This window comes from Merops nubicus, unplaced genomic scaffold, assembly GCF_000691845.1.
Source record: "Merops nubicus isolate BGI_N331 unplaced genomic scaffold, ASM69184v1 scaffold48992, whole genome shotgun sequence".
Lineage (NCBI taxonomy): Eukaryota > Metazoa > Chordata > Aves > Coraciiformes > Meropidae > Merops > Merops nubicus.
Window position 1 is genome coordinate 4,171 of NW_008593827.1, and position 18,903 is coordinate 23,073.

At 39.6% G+C, this 18,903-nt stretch overlaps 1 protein-coding gene across 1 annotated transcript in view; it reads left to right on the forward strand.

Moving 5' to 3' along the window:
* UROC1 (urocanate hydratase 1) overlaps positions 1-18,903 on the forward strand; it is a 40,805-nt gene that overhangs the window by 2,307 nt on the left and 19,595 nt on the right. Inside the window, exons 2-11 of the mRNA XM_008935541.1 lie at positions 4,564-4,694; positions 6,023-6,116; positions 7,184-7,243; positions 10,300-10,428; positions 11,097-11,158; positions 12,165-12,231; positions 12,848-12,991; positions 16,687-16,775; positions 17,261-17,323; positions 18,031-18,210. Coding sequence (XP_008933789.1) covers positions 4,564-4,694; positions 6,023-6,116; positions 7,184-7,243; positions 10,300-10,428; positions 11,097-11,158; positions 12,165-12,231; positions 12,848-12,991; positions 16,687-16,775; positions 17,261-17,323; positions 18,031-18,210 — 1,019 coding nt within the window. The remainder of the gene's footprint in view (positions 1-4,563; positions 4,695-6,022; positions 6,117-7,183; positions 7,244-10,299; positions 10,429-11,096; positions 11,159-12,164; positions 12,232-12,847; positions 12,992-16,686; positions 16,776-17,260; positions 17,324-18,030; positions 18,211-18,903) is intronic.

Consider the following 18,903-nt stretch of genomic DNA (forward strand, 5'->3'; position numbering starts at 1 on the left):
TCACAGCTCAGAAACCCTGCTTTCTATTTCTCAGCATCTGTCTCTTAATGTAAATATACTGCAAAGATATTACCTCTAAAATCTTATGCGTGATGTGTCCTTTGCAGAACAAGGGTGTTGCATGCTCCACGCTCATTGACATTTCAGTAAAGCTTGAACAAGTTGGGAGGAACATGCACTTCTCAGTGCTGCTCAGGATCAGAAAAAGATGGTATGTCTTCATCCATGCAGCAGTTCCCTTACACATCCTGGAGCAAAGTCACGTTATAGTCTTCCTGCTACCCCAGCACAATCTCTCTTACCTGAATGCAGTATCAGCTGTTTCAGTCCTAGGGCACTGAAATCAGTGATGGGTCTTGGATGACCTTGACAAGTCTCACCTGAGATCTCCACCCATGCCCTCTGCCCATAGGCTTAGGCACTCCATTTAAGCTCAGGCCTGGGGCCTCAATTTCAGTTGTGCTGGAGATGTGTCTGTCTCTAGTTCTGTCTCAGCCTCTTCCTGTGCCTGTCCATTTGCCTCATTGACACGATCTCCAGCCTGGGGGCTGACTTGCTGCTGTGAACCTTCCTGGTGTTCTCTGGGCTCTATCTCTCTGGTAAGTTTTGCCAGACCTGATCCTCACATGCACTGCTAGCTTGACCCCAGACCTGCACATCACAATGATCTTGTCTGATGACCTGGACTCTTGGTGGAACCTGGCTGCCTTCTCTAGACTGCCCTGCTCACCTTCCTTGGGTACTATGAGGCTGGACCCTGGCTGGTGAGGTGCCTGTCCTGCTGTCTGTGGTACTCTGCTTGGCTCCCTCTCCCTTAGGGCCTTGCTGCTTCTTGGCATCTAGTACAAAGAGATGCAAACCAGAGCTTGCCAAGTCACATGGCACGTGAAGTTCCTGTTTCACTTTCTGGAGAAGAAGCAGGGCATTTGGCATTAAAAGTTGCTTTACAAACCCAGAGTTGAGGCCACTTTTAAACTTTTGTATGTGGATTTGGAAAGCAAACTTGTTGGCTTCTGTTTTGGAAGTTGGTTGAACTTTCACAGCCTGTAGGGCATTTGTAGCAATGGCCAGTCAGAAAATGCCATGTTTACTTCCCAGCTGAGCTGATCTAAACTGAACCTATCAGGAAGAATAATACATGAGAGAACATCTTGCTTTTATAGTTGCTGTTTAGAGAATAATGCCATCAAAGATCCTGGGCCTGGCTATCCTCAGGCAGAAAATGAGAGGTGGGAGGCAAGCAACTTCTCCACTGGAAAAGGAGCAGAACTATATGAAACTGTCGTAGAGTTAAATGAGCCATGTCCTCTCCTCATGCTTCTTTCCCTCAGTAAACAAGGAGACTACAAATCTTAGTGTTTGAGTGTCTCAAGATCCTTGAATTTGGAATCTTTATCATCTTGTTAGAAAATGGAAATTACTTGCATGCCTTCTGAAGAGGCACTGTCTCTTCAGTAAATACCAATTAACATAGAGGCTGGTATACTTGATTTCCCAGGAGAATTCCCCAGAAAGATATTTACAGCTGTTCGATCAGAGCAGGATTTCCTGGGTTCTTTTGACTGCATTTTGTTGACATTGAGAGGTCTGAATCTTGATTAGCTAACAGCAGGATCATGGTTTTACTGTATGAATGCCAATGAATATGAAAGAAGGCATCTAACAGTGACTAGAGCTTAAACACAAGAATTAAATGTTATAGATCCAGCTGGCAGATCTAAGAGGAAGACTTTGCATCCAGTGCTTGCATTGCTCTGAGCTGAACTGGATCAGTAACTCAATGAATTCAGAGTGTGCTTTTTTTAAAACAACCTAACAGGTTCAGGATTATAAGTGCAATTGATTATGGTTTTGAAGACACCAATGAGCTCTGGACCTGTTTTTTCAGAGGTGCTGAGCACATACAGCATAAGCTTCTGTCAGTACAAGTTATGAACAGGAAGAACACCTAAATATCAAATGCACAATATCTCATATTCAGAATATGTCAGCTGTAGGCAAATCATTCCTACTGAAAGGTCAGAGTAATGTTTTGTATGGTGCTTTAATGAAATGTAAGGAATAATGACCTTGTATTGCCTTTCCACAAAGCATGATGATCAGCCTCTCTGAATTTGCTCCTTGAGTGCCTCTCAGATTATTCAGTTTATGACTCAATAATGAAGATGAACAATTCTTCCTGATGCACACGGCAGTTGTTTCATAAAGCACTTCAGCTTCATCTAAGCAATTTTAAGGACCTCAACTCTTCTACTGGGAGACTTTCAGAATTGAAATTCTTCTGATTTCAAGACTACATTTTAAATGGCTAATTCACAGCTCTTTATTCCTCTTCCAGCATTTCCCTGAAGCTTCTTCCTGCTTTGACGTTCATCCTGCAATGAGGCTGCAATCAAATATTACCTTTGTTCAGTTAAGCTAAACAGGCCACAGTCTTATCCCTCTTTCATAACATCAGCTCTCTATTATCTGTCCAACCACGGTGCCTTTCCCAGCTTTCATGTAGCATCCAGGTTCATGTTTCATTAATGTTTGCATCATCAAAATTCAGGCTTCTGCTAACATGTAACATTAATAGGATAGAAGCTTAATATAACTAAATTTATTTAAAAATCCAAACAGATTTTTCTTGCTTGTATTTTTATGGTGAAAAAAAATACTTGCCCATGAGTTTCATTGTAATACAAATAAAATATTGATTAAAAATTGTGTGATCCTTGCAAAGACTGGAAGCAAACCCCTCATCCTGATAGTTCTCTGTAGTTCCCATAAGTGACCAAAATTCACAATGTAGCAAGGTTTTCCTTTTGATTTTGTTGTTAGGGGTTTAGATGACCTTATTCTTACTTTAGAATTTTCTTAGATCTAGAACCCACCAGGATGGCTGCTTACCCCTAAGATTGACTTTGAAAATCCCTGGATATTTTGCCATGGTGTGGATATACCTGGGACTTTTTGTGTTTATTAATAACATGGCCTTGAAAACTGTTTATCTAATTGGAGAAGAATAAAGTTGTGTTTGAAGATCTATTTTACATTTGCTCATCTGGTAAATACATTTGGTCCCTTGTCATTCTCTGTGTGGAATGGCAAATCTCATTTGTAGGGTTTTACTGGTCTGATGCTCAGTTGAGGTAAATTAGTATAGATTCACTGATCTGCAAGAACCTGACCCATATGCCTCTTCAGTAGTAAGTATGCCAACAAGAGCCTCCCTTAGTATGATGCATTTTTAGATTTAGAGATGTTGTTTTTTTCAGTGTGCTCTAAGGTGAGACCAACATGCTCAGGTGAAGGGGCTGGAGAGCAGGAGCCATAAGAGCCAGACCATAGTCATGTTGAATGATGAGGTTTATTACTGATCTGAGGGCTTTACAGAGCTTTTCAGGGCTTTTCAATGATACCTAAACTGGATGGTTCTAGATGCTTTTGTTCTAGGTACTTGTACTACAGCCCACCCTTTCAATTCCTTCAGAAAATACTTTCGTAACTCGTTGAAGTGCCAAAGGCAGTTGTCACAAATATGGGGTATCCTTGCTACACTCAAACTCTCCAAAGCTAGGTTTTCCTGGTTCTTTCGTAGGCTGTTACCAGATTTGAAAGCAAGCTTGGTCCCTTTCTATCCTTTCCACAGATGTTAAATATCAGCCTAATGAAGATGTGAAATTCCATCTGATTTGTGAATCTCTTCAACAAAAAGTCATTTGGATAGTGTTGCCATTTGTCAGGGAACTTACGAGATCTTCCAGCATCTTTGCATGAAATTGGTTTTTTAAAGATTACAAAATCTTTATTCTCCTTATGGTTTGAATCAAATGGGGACATGACTAAACAGACTGTTACTAAAAATAGTGTTTTATTTATGATTTCTTTCATCCAAAAGGACATACTGTACTTTGGAAACCATGGGTAATGGCTTTGAAGGCAATAGAGAGTATAAGCCACATACTATCATCTGCAGAATTTAATTCAGTGCCTAGTAATCACTTTAGCTAATTTGGAAGTGATACATGTAGCATCAATAAAATAATGTAAACCACCACCCTCTGTAATACATTAGGATTCTAAATGTAGTGAATCTTTAATAAAACTTAGCCCAAGAACATCTTCATCTGGGAGTATGTCACATAACTCACGGCTAAGATCCCTTTTTTTTTAAATGGAAAGTACAGTAGGGTCTTCAGTATCTCTAGGAGTTCAGGGTCACAGTCTAAGGATTTCTGAACAATGTTTTCCTTGGTAGTTCAGTGCCCCCTAGCATTGTGAGAGGGAATTTGCCCGTGTCTTAAATCTCCAGGGTCTCCACATGCAGACTTGGTCGGGTGGACAAGGGAGGGTCACGTGTGTACAGCAATTGGATCTACACGAAAAGATGCGGGTGAAAACACTTGAACAGGAAAGCAAGAGTGGAGCTCCCATGGTGTGAACTTGACCTTTTAAATTATATCTTCCGTGTGGTAGCTTAGGCTGGCTTCTGGCTGAGTCTGCTTAAAGTTCAGGGCCACCCACCTACTTCCATTTTTTTTACCTTGATTTTTGTCTCTCTTGTTTTTTTTTTGGCAGCTGGCTCTGCGCAATGCCTTGCGGTATTTCCCACCTGAAATACAAAAGAAGCTGGCACTGGAATTTGCTGAAGAACTCAGGCTGTATGGCCATATTTATATGTACAGGTTCTTTCCAGACATTGAGATGAGGTAAGGACTGAATGGCTCACATTGCATTTGGCTGCCATTTGCTTACTGGCTTTCATCTGTGGAACTGACCTTTAAATAGTTGCATTGCTGTGTCCTAATTTATCTCTTGTAGAATTCATGTAATAACACATTAATGAAGTGCATCATCTCAATTAAATAGATGATCTGTGTGTTATTAGACAGCAGTGGTTTCATTTCTAGTGAGCGATATTGTACATTTTGGGATGCTCTTTTTTAAAGCTGCATGACAGTGACCCTTCATCTCCAGCTTTCATCCTGTTCTCTGTCCTCATGAGAGCTGCATGGGGTCAGCAGGGAGAGGGTGGGCACTCACTCCTCTGGATAGGCTGTGGCAGGGCACGGACAGTCTTGATGCTGGAAAGCTCAGCACCCTGAACACAGAGAAAGGATTGTGCAAGGTTGTGTGCTTGGTAATGCCAGCTTTACCAAACACAGAGATCCCACGTGCTCTGCCCTGGGGCAAGTCTTGGTTTCTAGGGGCCAGTCAATACTCAGATGGCAACCTGATGGTAACCTGGACAGAAAACTTGAAATAGTCCTATGCTGCTGCAAGTCAAGTCTCAATTGAACCAAGAGGTAACATCAGATGAAAGGATGGCTTGGTACCTGCTGTGACTGGCTGGTTGTTTCCCAGTCTCACAGAGAAGGCTTTCTGGGCTTAAAAGAAAGACACTACCTTTTTTCTGTCACTGGAACCTGTATCTGAGCCTGGTTTATGATATAATGTGTCTATTGCCTCTTGATCTTGGAGCATCGCTGCATTCAAGGGCTGATGGGGCTAATGTTTGTGAAGCAGAGCATTTTTAGAGAGGGCTGCCAGGGGAAAGGGCTTTTTTATTTATTTTTTTTTAATTGATATTCCTTTTTGCATTCAGCAATGCAGGGTCCTGGTCAATGTCTATATAGAAATCTAAATAAAGTAAGCAAGTAAGAAGCACTCCAATTTCCACAGACATCCATATTTCTGTGCTGCCCATACTAGGCCGGAGGTCAGCCCTTGCAGAATTCAGCTAAGGAGAAGACAACTAGAAGACTGTCTGAAAGATATTGCAGAGCTGGACTTCAGAAGACTCTAGTCCCAAGCTAGAGATGAGGACACTTCTCACTCAGGCTTGGATGAGACAGTCCACCAGCTCGTTTCCATCACTGGCATCAGTGACGCTTTGATAGCTCCATAATAATAAATAAAAGCCTGCAACTGAAAGGAAGGTGTTGGCATGCAGGGATATTTCTGTGGGGTATGTTGTTGTGGTTGCCCCTGTGAGGGAGTTAGTGTCTCTCCTGAGTTTGTGTGACTCCTGTTTCAGAGCATACCCCATAGAAGACTACCCTTGCAAGACCAAATCAGCTGCTGCCATTATGTTGATGATCATGAATAACCTGGATCCCTCAGTGGCTCAGGTAAGGTACAGTGAAAATAAAGAGGATGGATTCACAGAGCAGCAGCAAATCTGCAGGTTACTTTCTGTGTGTGCTCTCACATAAAACCTTAAGAATTTAGCATATAGGTGAAATTAATCCCTGTGCAGATGATCCTACTACCATAGTTTGAATAGGAATTTAGTTGTCCGTAGGCCTTTTGTTGGTTCTGTGCTCCAAGGTACATGCCAGCTCCTGTACACATAGAGCTGCTGTGTGTGTCAGCTAAGCAGGCCGATTTTGGCAGTGCCAAGGCATCCTCCTTGTGGGCTGATGTGCTAGAATGTCCATTTCTGTGAGGCTAAGCCTGACAGGGACTCGAAGTGATTCTATACTTCTCTTGTGGTTATATTTTGATTCCTGGGTCTTGGGGTCTTTTGTATTAAGTTCTTTAGTTTCCTGCTGTGTTCAGTTCTTAATTCTGCACAGTGGGTCCTGGTCCTAACACAGACCTCTGAGGCCTCCTACAATAGCAGCGAGGCTCACTCCAGCTCCCACTATGTACAGGAGCGTGGTCACTGTCTGCCTCAGCTCTCAGTGCATTGCTTCTACAACTTCTGTTGAAGAACTAATACTGATATTTCCTCTGTCTTTGAAAGCTCATTCCTCAAGGACAGAGGATTACAGGATCAAAGTCCATCTTTACAAGCACTACCCAGTGTAATGCATCTTTTTGCAAATGGCAGGGGAGAGGCTATGCCACCATGTCCTGCTGGTCACCAGCTCTAAAATACCCATGGCAACCAAACTATGACTCAGTCCCTCTTTAAGTGAGTTTACTGAGATGTCTGTCTGACACAAAAGGCAAGCAATGAATCACTTTTTAGCATTCTTCATAAATACCATTGTAACAATAACAAATAACTTGTTTTGAAATAGAATTTTTTTTTCCTTACCACTTTTATGATATTTTCTGATTTCAAGAATCTAGAAAGTGTTGATGCAATAAGCTATAAAAATTATTTATTACTGAGATTAAAAAAAATGCCTCAAATACAGTGAAACCTTTTGGAAAAATGCTTGTCTCATTGTTAAATTGCCTTTTTCAGTTTCCCCAGGAGCTTGTCACTTATGGGGGAAATGGGCAGGTCTTCAGCAACTGGGCACAGGTAGGACATCGCTGCTTTTGCAACTGGTTTCACAAAAATATTTTCACCCTCCCCCACACACATTCTGGTTAGGCAGTTTGTGATAATTCTTGGCAGTCGTTGTCTCAAAATATTCCAAAACATCCTGTCTGGATAGAGGAATGCTCAGTTATGAACTGAATTGATGGGAAGAGCTTTATTCAGCAAGGAGAGCAACAAAAAACACTGAACATAACACCATAAAAATACCAAGCTGTGTATGATGATGTAAAGACCAGTTCTTTGCCTTTCTCTGATGCATTTGTATGTGCCTGTGTATTTTGATAATTTTAGAGTCCAGAGGTGCACTAGGAAATAAAAAAAGCGTATTTTTTGCTTGTTTGTTTCTGCTACTTTTGCAAAATTTTTCAGAGGTAGCAGAATAAAAAAGTCCTTAAGAAAGTGCAATCCTGAGTTTTTCCAAGGAAATCAGATTAGCTATAAATTTGCATGCTAGCTGGCCAGATCAAAGAGCACTTTACTCTCAGGCCTAGAAACATTATCCCTGATCTTCTGAGAATAATGGCAGGTGGGTGAAAGCCTGTCTAAAACCAGAGCTGGGATATTTAAGATATGGTTGTATAATCTGTTCTCCTTCTCTATCCAAAGATGGCAATAAATACACTTGCTTTAATCCAAGTACTGCAAAATACACATGGGAAACATTTTCATGAGGTCTTTGGTATGAGCAACATATTTATGTTTTGTATGAACTCAATTTCCTCCCTTGAGAAAAAAAGAAAAGCTGTCTGAATGCTCTACAGGTGTGTGGTGGCACGAGGAACGTTTCATGAACAACCACCTGAGTGTCTGTGGATAGGCACCAAGGTGGTTAATGTGGACAGGTAGGGGTGTGTTGTAGTGCAGAACAGAAATGGCACAGGGAGAAAAATACATCACCCTGAAGGGCATCATCACTACTGAAGTCTGGGAAGATCTTCATTTCTGATCCTGTAGCCTACATAAGCAAAAGCTGATTTAAGGAGCTAACTTCTGTCATAAAGGATCACGTATGCACCCTGTTGTGGTTTTATCTGAATCTGGCCTCTTGCTTATTAAAAAATCCAAGTAAAACTAATGTGTAAATGAAGTTCCTAGGAATGGATTCCTCACTGCATCGTGGTACTGAGTCACCTGGCTTTTTTTCCCAGTTTGACTGATTTTTTCATTTGTGGCTAAAAGAAAGCTCATACTTCATTTTCCTAATGTGGTAAATGGGATTTAAATGGAAGTCTTAGGCAGCATTTGAGGGAAAATAGTTCTGACTTTTAAAAATAGATTTACCATGGAAATACACACCATTTCTTTATTCTGTGTGTTAATTGGTAAATGACAGTTAACTAATGCCTGTTAAGTACCTGAGTTTTACAGCACATCTGATGTGAGCAGTGCCAGCAGTTTATATGGCATCCTTTATTGGACTGACATGCCTTAGGCAGATGCTGGGCTGCAAGGTGAAATAGAAGCACTACCAAAGTCAGAAATACTCTCTTTTCTCTTGCTCTTATCCAAGCCAGAGCTATTACCTCCAGTTGTTTCACAGCAGAACAAACAAGACCTTTTTGTTTTTGCTTACTTAGAGTAGCAATCACATGAATGATTCAGTTATGACAGAACATTTTGTTCTGTTTGTGCCTTGAAAACAACATGCTTTTTTTGGAAATCTATCATTGCAAAATTCCTAGTGAAAAGGTTTAGTTTGGTTTATATCATCCATGCAGGCATGTGCTTTCTTCTGAATAATTTTAAAAGAAAGAATCATGTCCAGAGCTAACTTTACAAGCCTGCAGACAACAGAACTGTTCTTTAAGCTAGGAAATGCTTTTGCCTCCTTACTAGTTATGCCTTTGAAAGCAAAACCATCTATCTTACAGCTTCTAGTTTGATTAAAATGTTTTTCCTAGCCTGTTAAACAGTTGAGAGTTTGGCTAATTACTTGTCCCAGGACCAGAACTTGATTATTCAGCATTTTTCATGAAACAAAACCAAAATGCAAAAAGCAAGACAGTAGCTCTTGTAACTCTTTCCTGTTCAGCATAACTCACAGCTTGAGAAAATAGCTGGGTTAGAAGAGACTGACTTAATATTTGTACCATTTTAAATTCAGATCAAAGCCACAACTGCAGATGTAACCTCTGACATGCCAACCCATGTTGTTGAGTGCCCATGACAACTGGTTTTATTTGTACTGATACTGCTGTCTCTTTGATTAGCAGTTCCATTTTTTTCATAAAACTTCATCTCTGTGTCCCTGCAGAAACCCATTTCAAGCTATTGTTGAATCCAAATATTGCAAGGGAAAGCTCCTCTCAGGCCTAGTTGTCACATACTAAAAGTCCTGTGGAACATAATGGGCTTTGTGAAAGACAACGATGGGTGTCAGTCAAACCTATAGGCAGCTTAGATGGTCAAAGCCTACTTTTTGACATACATCAAGAGGAACTATTGAAGTATGCAGACAAAGTAGAGTTGCATTTATTTGTATACTCTGGGCACCTCAAGGACTTTCTTCACTGTTCATAATGAAAGCTGAATTTTTTTTTTTTTTGAAAAGGAAAAGGATTTCATTTTTTTCAGTGTACATTACATCCATTTGTTGAAAAGATGACGAGTACTAGAAGATGCTGAACTATCCATTTCAAGTTAGGACCAACAATATTCATGGGTATTTTAGTCCCTATTTATAGGGAAGATTTTGCAGTTTGCCTTTGGAAAGATTGCCAGAAAAGTGCCAGGTCCAAATGGTTAGCCACAAAATGAAATTAGAATGGCTTCAAAGATAAAGGTTTTCTAAGGTTTGTACTGGAGAAATTATTCTGGAACTTATTCAGACTTTTGCTAGTTAGTGATTTGTTTCCAGCTCTTAATGAACTTTATTAACAGCAAGAATGTGTTGAGTGCTCTGGCTGTTACTCCCTATGTGAATACACACCTCATTAGCTTTATAGCTGCCCTCATGCTCAAAGTTTAGCAGCTTCACAATGAAACAAGTGTAAGATGCAAACAGATTCCCTCACTCTCGTTGGTTTTCCTTTCAGTTCTGGTTGGTAATGCATTATTTGTCAGAGGTGACTGAAGAGCAAACACTAGTAATGTACAGTGGACATCCTCTGGGACTCTTCCCCAGCCACAAGTGTGCTCCTCGATTAGTCATTACTAATGGCATGGTAGGTATTAGCATCTCACTTTCTCTTCTGCCTCCTTTTCTCTTTAGTTCTCAAGTGTGTGCTGAATTAAGATATTATTTATCTGCCTGAACTTACAACAGCACACAGGAGAATCCAGGGTCCAAATTCTGCAACATTTATTCCAATACAATTGCTCTCAGCTCAAGTGTGCTGATCTGCAGTGATGGAGGGAACAATCCCTTATTAGATGATCTCTGCTCTGTCTGAGCCTGAGCAATATGTGGTTTTGATCAAAATGGGTCAGCTAGGCTGAGTTTGAAATTTTTAAAAGCCCTCAACAGGCAAACAGATGATTATTCATCAGATGCTCAGATATCTGGGCTGCTTTACTTGGAAGGCAAGCTGGACAAGTGAACATAATGGTTCATTGCCAGTCTTGCGCCATTCAGTATCTACCTCCCTGGAAGCTAGTTTCGTGGCTAGAGAACTGCTTTCCTTAAAACCTGCATGACAGTTACACTGTCAGGAAGACCAGACATCTTTTTGTCTAATACTAGCATGCATGAAATAAAACACCTGAATTACTCCTCCTGTTTGTCACTGTTTTTCAATGTGTGTGACCATAGTTAGAGAAATGTAAGCTGTTAAAAAGATCTGCTTAAGTCTCTAATTTGCTTATGTTGGTTTTCTTTTGATTGTCTTTTCAGGTTATTCCCAACTATTCCAGCAGAGATGAATATGAGAAAATGTTTGCTTTGGGAGTAACAATGTAAGAAGATACCTCACTATTAAGATATATCAAATATATAAGTAAAATGCTATTTGGACATCAAGCAGTGGCTGGTTAAAATTTCTAATGCAGATGGACTTCAGCTGTGCTGCATAAAGTCCTGATGCTGCAAAGCATTAACATACACTTAAGTGGAATTACTTAGGAGTTTGAGTTATGTTCAGCCACATATATAAGGATATAATTGAGGTCTGCTAGGAATTACTATTAAGTTTGTGTGGAACTTGGTTGAATTCCAGCCTGAAGCCCTAATTATAACCTACTTATAATACTCGCTAGTTCCACTTTGCAGTAGTCATTTTGCAATTTACAGAAAACACAAATTATGAAACAATCCTTCACACTAAGAGAAAGCTTTGAAGTAGGAAGTTATCTTCTTTTTTTTTTTAATTATTTTTACCTATTTTAATGTACTACCGATCTAGTTGATGAGCACAGGATTATTATTCTGTTGTGTACCATGAAGAGAATAAATTAAAGCCACGGGAAAGCTGGGTGTGTGCAGACAAGGAAGCTGTAAGACACGAAAGGGTATGAATAGAGAATATCCATTGCCACTTTCCTGGGAATTTTCTAGGAATGTGGACAGCTGTTTTGGGCTAGCAGCTTCCAAAGTGACTATATTACTCAGAAGCATGAGTGCCGCTGAAAACCAGTGGCATAAAGATGTAAACAAGGTGAAAAGGAGTGTCCTTGTGTTCTTGTCACTATGTTAAATGCCAAGACACATTTACACACAGTTTTTTTTTTTTATCCATGTATTTTTGAACTCAATTGAATGAGCTAAATGCTCCTCAGAAAACATGTTAGTGCATTGCTAATGAAAAAACTCACTTAAGTTGTGAATTTGGTAATAGCAGACCTTTAACAACAAATCAAAGCACAGAGATTTTTTTTTATTATACTGGAAACCTCTGTAGACATGTAGAGAATTCATTCCAGCCTGTGTAATGTGTGGTGTTATTGTGTTCATTGCTATTGGCAGGTATGGTCAGATGACTGCAGGGAGCTACTGCTACATTGGGCCGCAGGGAATAGTCCATGGGACTGTGGTAAGAAGCTGGGGAAAGGTCTATTTGTCAATACCTTTTGGAGGAGGGTGTCTCCCGCAGTGGCTGGTGACTGGAGTGGTTTGGATTGCTGTGAGAGGATGTTCTGGATGCCAAAGAAATTCTAATAGCCTCCTCCTTAAAAAAAAAAAATAAAAAATAGCATCCTCCCACTCAGTCCATGGCAACTTATCCAGAACATAGATCTGAAGGGATCTGCAATCGAGGTCTCAATCTGAGCTCACATCTACCTTCAATAAGTGAAGTATGAATTGACCAAATGTGTTAGATAAAACTATTTTCTTAGCTTCTTTTCTTAGCTGTTTTCCTTAGCTGCCTTTTGCAGCCATACTGAAAAAATCTCTATATTCCAATAGTAGCATGTTGGGAACCACTGATTATTCTATTTCATGGTGAGAGAAATAAACATAATCAGGACAGATGGGTTCATAACATCACTTTATAACATGTTTCCTTCTTAAAAGATTGGAAGTTTCATGTCCCAATGGCTCCTGAGTTTCAAACTCTTTTGAGTTTGCCAAAGGGACAGAAGATCTTTAAATCTCAGGGACTCTAGGACAAGTAGCTCCTGGTAATTGCTGTATTGTGTTGTGTGCAGCTCACAGTGCTCAATGCAGGCCGTCGCTACCTGAAGGCAGAAGACCTGTCAGGAAAGGTGTTTGTTACTTCTGGTCTTGGAGGGATGAGTGGGGCTCAAGCAAAGGCTGCAGTCATTGCAGGGTGTGTGGGGATCATTGCAGAGGTGAGAGCAATGCTTCTCTCATTCTGTCTTCTCTCCTTCATGTGCTGAATCACAACCCTCATTCTCCTGATTTGACATGTTCCTTAAGTAACCCTGCCAAGCCAAACTCAAAACCAGATCCTCTCTTCCAAGATCTGTCTGTCCTTTTCATTGCTGATTATTTGTTACTGCTGTTCCACTCTGTTCACTCACTGGATGAGACTGGTAGAACATGGACTGCAGCTTCTTATGATTGCCTCACGAGTAATGCAGAATGATGCTGTGAGATGAGCCATTCTTGGTGCACAAGCCACCTGCCTTCCAAGTGTGAAAGGTTGTAACTTCCACAGGCAATTCCCATGGGAACTACACTCTTATGCCAATAAAAAGTCTGTTAAAAAGGTGATAGTTATATTAAATTTTAATGCCTCTAGCACCCTTATCAGATGCAGTGGAAAGTACTGGTTAATAATATTAGTATGATTCAGTCATCGAGACTAATGAAGTTGCTTGTCGTGATTCTTTGAAGTCAATGTGATTTTGTGAAGCTAGGAATTTTAAAGTTAGCTTAAGTATGAAGGTGCTGAGGGTAATTACAAGCATTTAGGAGAATCCCAGTTTGTAAACAGTGATGATAAGTTCTGCTGAGGGAAAATGCTGATGGGAGAGAAGTTCTGTAGCACCATTTTCCTTGTTCCCCGAAGCTCACTCACAGCATATATTCTTTGTAGTGAGCCTTTCATCCTGATGTTAAGTTTCTCTGTTCCAAATGTGTTAAAATAGCCCAGCTATTTCCTCCCATAAACAAAGAGAACCTAATAATGATCTGTGATTCAAAGACTGCTAATGTGCAAGCAATTGGAATAGTGTGTGATAGGATCCACAGATGTCCTTAAGTATCATATATAATGCAGAACGCCAATGTCATGATTTTGGCAAGTATATTCTTGTAAGTTCTAAGTGAAATACATTTTCATATAAAAGTAACATTAACTTTTAATACCTGCATTTTTCAGTTATTATGCTTATCACAGGGCTCTGTTCTAACAAATCAGATGACAGGATGGACTACAGAAACACAGCAACAATTTTTAACAGAAAATGTTGTTCTGACTGACATTATGTGAAAAATAGTAGTGAATATCTTTAATGATATTGACTCCTGAGAAACAAACATTTCCATTAATTTCTTTCCTCATGACTACCTTTGAAGTCAATACACTGGGGAAACATTCTTGGTGGAGCAGATACAGGATGATCAAGATGCATTGAGCTCTTTTGACTATCTGCAGGTGATGAGCTCTTGTTACTGCTCCAGAGGAAGAGAGATTTTTTGAGAACTACGCTCCAGTTGGAGCCGACTGGAGTGGGAGTTTAGCTTCCTCAGCCAAAGTCATTTAGAGAGAGAATTAGCTGGTAGGCCTCTGCTGTGGGCTTGTCACTTGCTGCAATGAAAAGAGTAAGAATATTACAATCTGACCAATAATTATTATAATTAAACTTCAAAACATAATAGGTCAGAATGCCCACGTGGCATGCGATAAATCTGACCTGCTGTGGCTTGCTCAGGTCTTATTCATGGAAGGTTAAGGTTTCATCTGTTTTACTACGATGGTGCAAAAGCGTTTTTGTTAGCACCTGAGTTTTGCATGGGCTTGAGATCTTATCAGGTGCTCCCTGAAGAAGAAATAAATTTATTCAATTTATTATTGAATAAATTATCTTTATTCAGACTTCTACTCTGTAATCATGATTTTTCAAATGCTAGAATACAAAGGAGAGATTCCAGTGAATGCTATTCACAGCAGCCCTTTGTCCTTTTCATCTCTACGGCTGCAGATGATTTTGTTCAGGAGACTGAATATTGCCTGGTTTTTATCTCCTGTGAGATGATCCTTGTCGGAAATGAGTCTCAGGAGCACATGTGGATAGCTATATATAAGTACATATTATATATTTAAGGAACTATTTATGCAAATGACATCGATGAATTGTGCAAGAGATGTCATTTTGTCAGCCAGGGCTTCAGAAGCTCAGACAGAAGGGGATTAGTGGTGCAAGTCTTTTACCTCTTCCGTTTGACACGAAGCAGACTGTAATTTTATGAAATAATTGTACAGAGGGCCAGACTATCACCTCTGAGCTGCACTAAGCTCTCTAGGGTTATATTGGAGATGACATTAGCTCATCATGTTTGTGCAGTTTTTCTAAACAATGGAGCAAAAAAAACCTGCATATTTTGGGAAGTGTTTCAAAGGGAAGCTAGTTTCCTTGACTATGCTAGCAAGTCTGTGAGAGACTGTCAGAGAGGGCTGAAGTAAAATGTGTAGGATGTGGTAACAGATTTAAATAGACCTGATCTGTGTTATGCTGAGCTTTAAAATTAACCCAATTCCTGTAATTTATACAGACTATTTAATATCTTTCCTCCTGTGCTGATTTAAATAACTCCCAAAGAAACTGTCCCCCATGGCACCTGACTTTATTGAATAATTCCATTGGCAGTGACACTGATATTATCATAATCTGGGGGTTTGGAAAGATGGTCTTTATTACTGATGTGGGAAATGATGGAAGGTTTCTCATGCTAAGAATATTTAGGAAAGAAAAGGTTTCCTGGTGTTCAAGCGACTCCTGAATACAGAGTTTATTTAATTTACATATAAATACTTTGTTAATGAGAAATGATAGAATGAAAACGATGGGGGTGGAAGAGGAGTAAAAATGCTTTAATGAAATACTAGAAGGTACTCAGGTTATCTGTTCTCATGCACACACACCAGTGTGGTGGTTTAAATCTGTTGTTATCACAGAAAATCTTCTTGAATTCATTTTGCCCCTTGCTTTCTGACACCAACAGCTCATTATAAAAGTATTAATGATGTGCAGGTTTGTACATTGAACCATTAATATGGAATTTGTGCCAAAGCCTCCACAGCTTGTCTACCTATTTATATTTTTATCCAGCTCTCTCTTATGTATATACACACTGACACACACAGAAGCAGAGTCCAGGAGAGAGTACAGATTTGGGATTGAGCTTATTTGCAGTTTCAAAGTTCAAACAAGAGGGCATTAAAGACGTAGTTTGGTTTTGATCCTGTCCATTTTTCAGAGGCATTAGCCAGCTGGGATAAGGAAATGCTCTTCTCTTTTCTTTTCCATATTTGGTGGACATTTTCAACCAGCAGCAGTCAAAGAACAAAAGTGAGGGCTGATTTTATTCAGTAAACCATTGCTTCATCCTAGGCAGTCTGGCAGAAGTGTCCATCTCTCAGCTGATCAAAGAAAATATTTCCTTAATCAAATAGAAATTTTATTGTCACAGAAAATAGAATAGAAATATAAATTGGAAACATTTTGGCTTTCAATTTTTTCAACATAATCATGAAAAGAAACAAGAATAACTAAAACTGGGAAGATATTACCTTTTGTACAATTTCAATGGTAATTTTTTGTTTGTAAAATATTTTGGCAAGTGATGTATAAAAAAATCCTTTTTTCTTGCTTTGAGCCTGGTGTAAAGGAGAACAGAAAGTGTAAAAAAAAATATATCAGAGGTGAAAAATAATCATTTGAACAATCACTCCATATTCTTAAGGCCAAGGCAGGGCTATTCCCTTTGCCCATTTGCTACTCTTTTGTGAAGGGTAATTGAAAAACTACAAGTGACTGGATAGGGGAAACAGGAGTTTTCAGATCTCTGTTTCTCTTAGGTGGATGAAGCAGCACTTCTGAAACGCCAAAGGCAGGGGTGGCTGATGGAAATCTCCAACAACCTGGACCATTGCATTGCTAGCCTTAGGTATGACTTGGAAGATAATTCAGTGAGTTTCTCTCTGCTTCCTAATCCTCATTTTGCATCTTTCTGCATTGTGCCATTTTAGTGTGCATACAGAAGGGCTGAGGGACACCTCTTTTTATTCCAGGTCTGGTTTTGAGTGTGAAACAATCCTTCCAAACAGCAGCAACCATTGTTAGTGACTACCAATGCTTACTGAAAGCCACTACCAATGTTTCATATAATTTATATGTGTTAAATGTCTTCAGTCAGCTTCATGAATATGCATGGAGCAACTACAAATAATGTTACATTTGAAGCATCAGTCAAGCCTTCTAGAATCAGTGATTAACAATTACATAGAAGTTGAAACATCTGTCACCTAGATGAGGGTTGGAAACCACATATAGACTTTTTTGCTGGGTTTTACTCTGAATGTGATCTGTATGTTGCAAGATGTAATTCTATGAGATGCATTTTCTTCAACCAGTCTTTTTAATCTATTCTAGATATGCAAGAAAGAATAAAATTGCCCTTAGTTTGGGTTACCATGGGAATGTGGTAGATCTATGGTAAGTAGATATGGATAATGATATATTAATGCTATTGCTTGTTAGACAGTCTGGAATTAGTTTCCAAACTTGGATAAGAAGATGCATTAAACCTAGTGCTGAATTCAGTACTCTAGATGCTCTTGGAAAACTGTACTGTTCAAAGAGAGTTCTTCATCCTTGTGTTCCATTTCCATGCTTCCCATGCAACTTTTCCTTTCCTTATGGAACAATGAATTTTTTAGAGAAAGGAATGCCTAAGATTCTTCCTTGAATGAAGAAGAATTTATCCCTTTTCTTCTAATATTTTGCTAGTTGGGTACCAAAAAATTTCTTTTACTTCAGTGAAGAATAGAAGTATTGAGGGAGGTAGTGACTGAATAAAGTAATCAGATGATGAATAGAAATTCTGTCACTCTTGAAGCTTTATCCAATGGTAAATCTTGCTGTCACATCACATACCAAGGGTTGAGACTGACCAGTAAGACTGGTATGTCATACTGGTATCTGACTCATCTATCAGCATTTTTGTACCAGTAAATGTGAAGTATAAAAGTTGCACCTAAATCTTCCTTGACATCATTTCCCACCTCCTGACTGCTAAGACAGACTTAGCCTGCCAAGGAATTATAAACAACCTCTCGGGATGGAGGAATTCCATCTGAAAGAGGATCTAGAATGTGAAATGACTGCTTCTGTTCAAACACTCCATTCATTGTCTTCCCTAGGGAGAGGCTAGTATATGAGTTGGACAAAACAGGAGAGCTGCTAGTTGATCTGGGCTCTGACCAAACTTCATGTCATAACCCATTCCTTGGGGGGTACTATCCAGTACAACTTGGCTTTGAGGAAGCAAAGCAGCTTCTTTCCACCAACCCAGAGAAGTTCCGGACTCTGGTGCAAGAGAGGTAACTGTTTTGGTGATACATGTTTTTAGTCTTTAAGTTCAGTCACTCTGCAAGTGATCAGATCCTTGTCTTAAAGAAGTTTCTGTTGTTTGATATTTCAGTAGAAATCTGGGGTAGAGTTACAGGACTAACTCCCAGCTTTGTAATTCTATAGCTATCACACAGAATCTGGCAGAAATCACTTACCCTCGGTTTTAGGAGTAGTCTCTAGTGTGTAAGATCAGAGGTCTGAACACGAATGATGTATTTCACTTCTATAAATTCCTAAATTGTGTTAGGCTTTAAAACTCTGTGACAATAAGTACAATTTCACATAGTATGCCAGCTGGTCCAGGTTCACTGAATATAGTGTATGAACCAAATGAGTAAGCCAAAAAGTCCATCAAGACTACTGTGCTTCCAGCTGTGGCCAGTAATGGCTTTTTAGGGAAGGATGTAAGGAGGGAACAATCTCCCCCAATCACTCCTCCCAGCTTGCTGCAACTGTAAGTTTTGTTTAGCTTCTTGATTTTGGGGAGCTACTCCTGATTTACAAGAGAAATTGGAATTGGACATTATAAAGGGAGCAATGTGGCATAATTTTATATATAAATAAAGAACTGTGGAACAGGGGCACCAAGCTGTGTTGTTCTCAAATGTTTCATTCAAGACGTTATGGCTCCTACTCTGGTTTTATGCACCTTGAGCATTCCT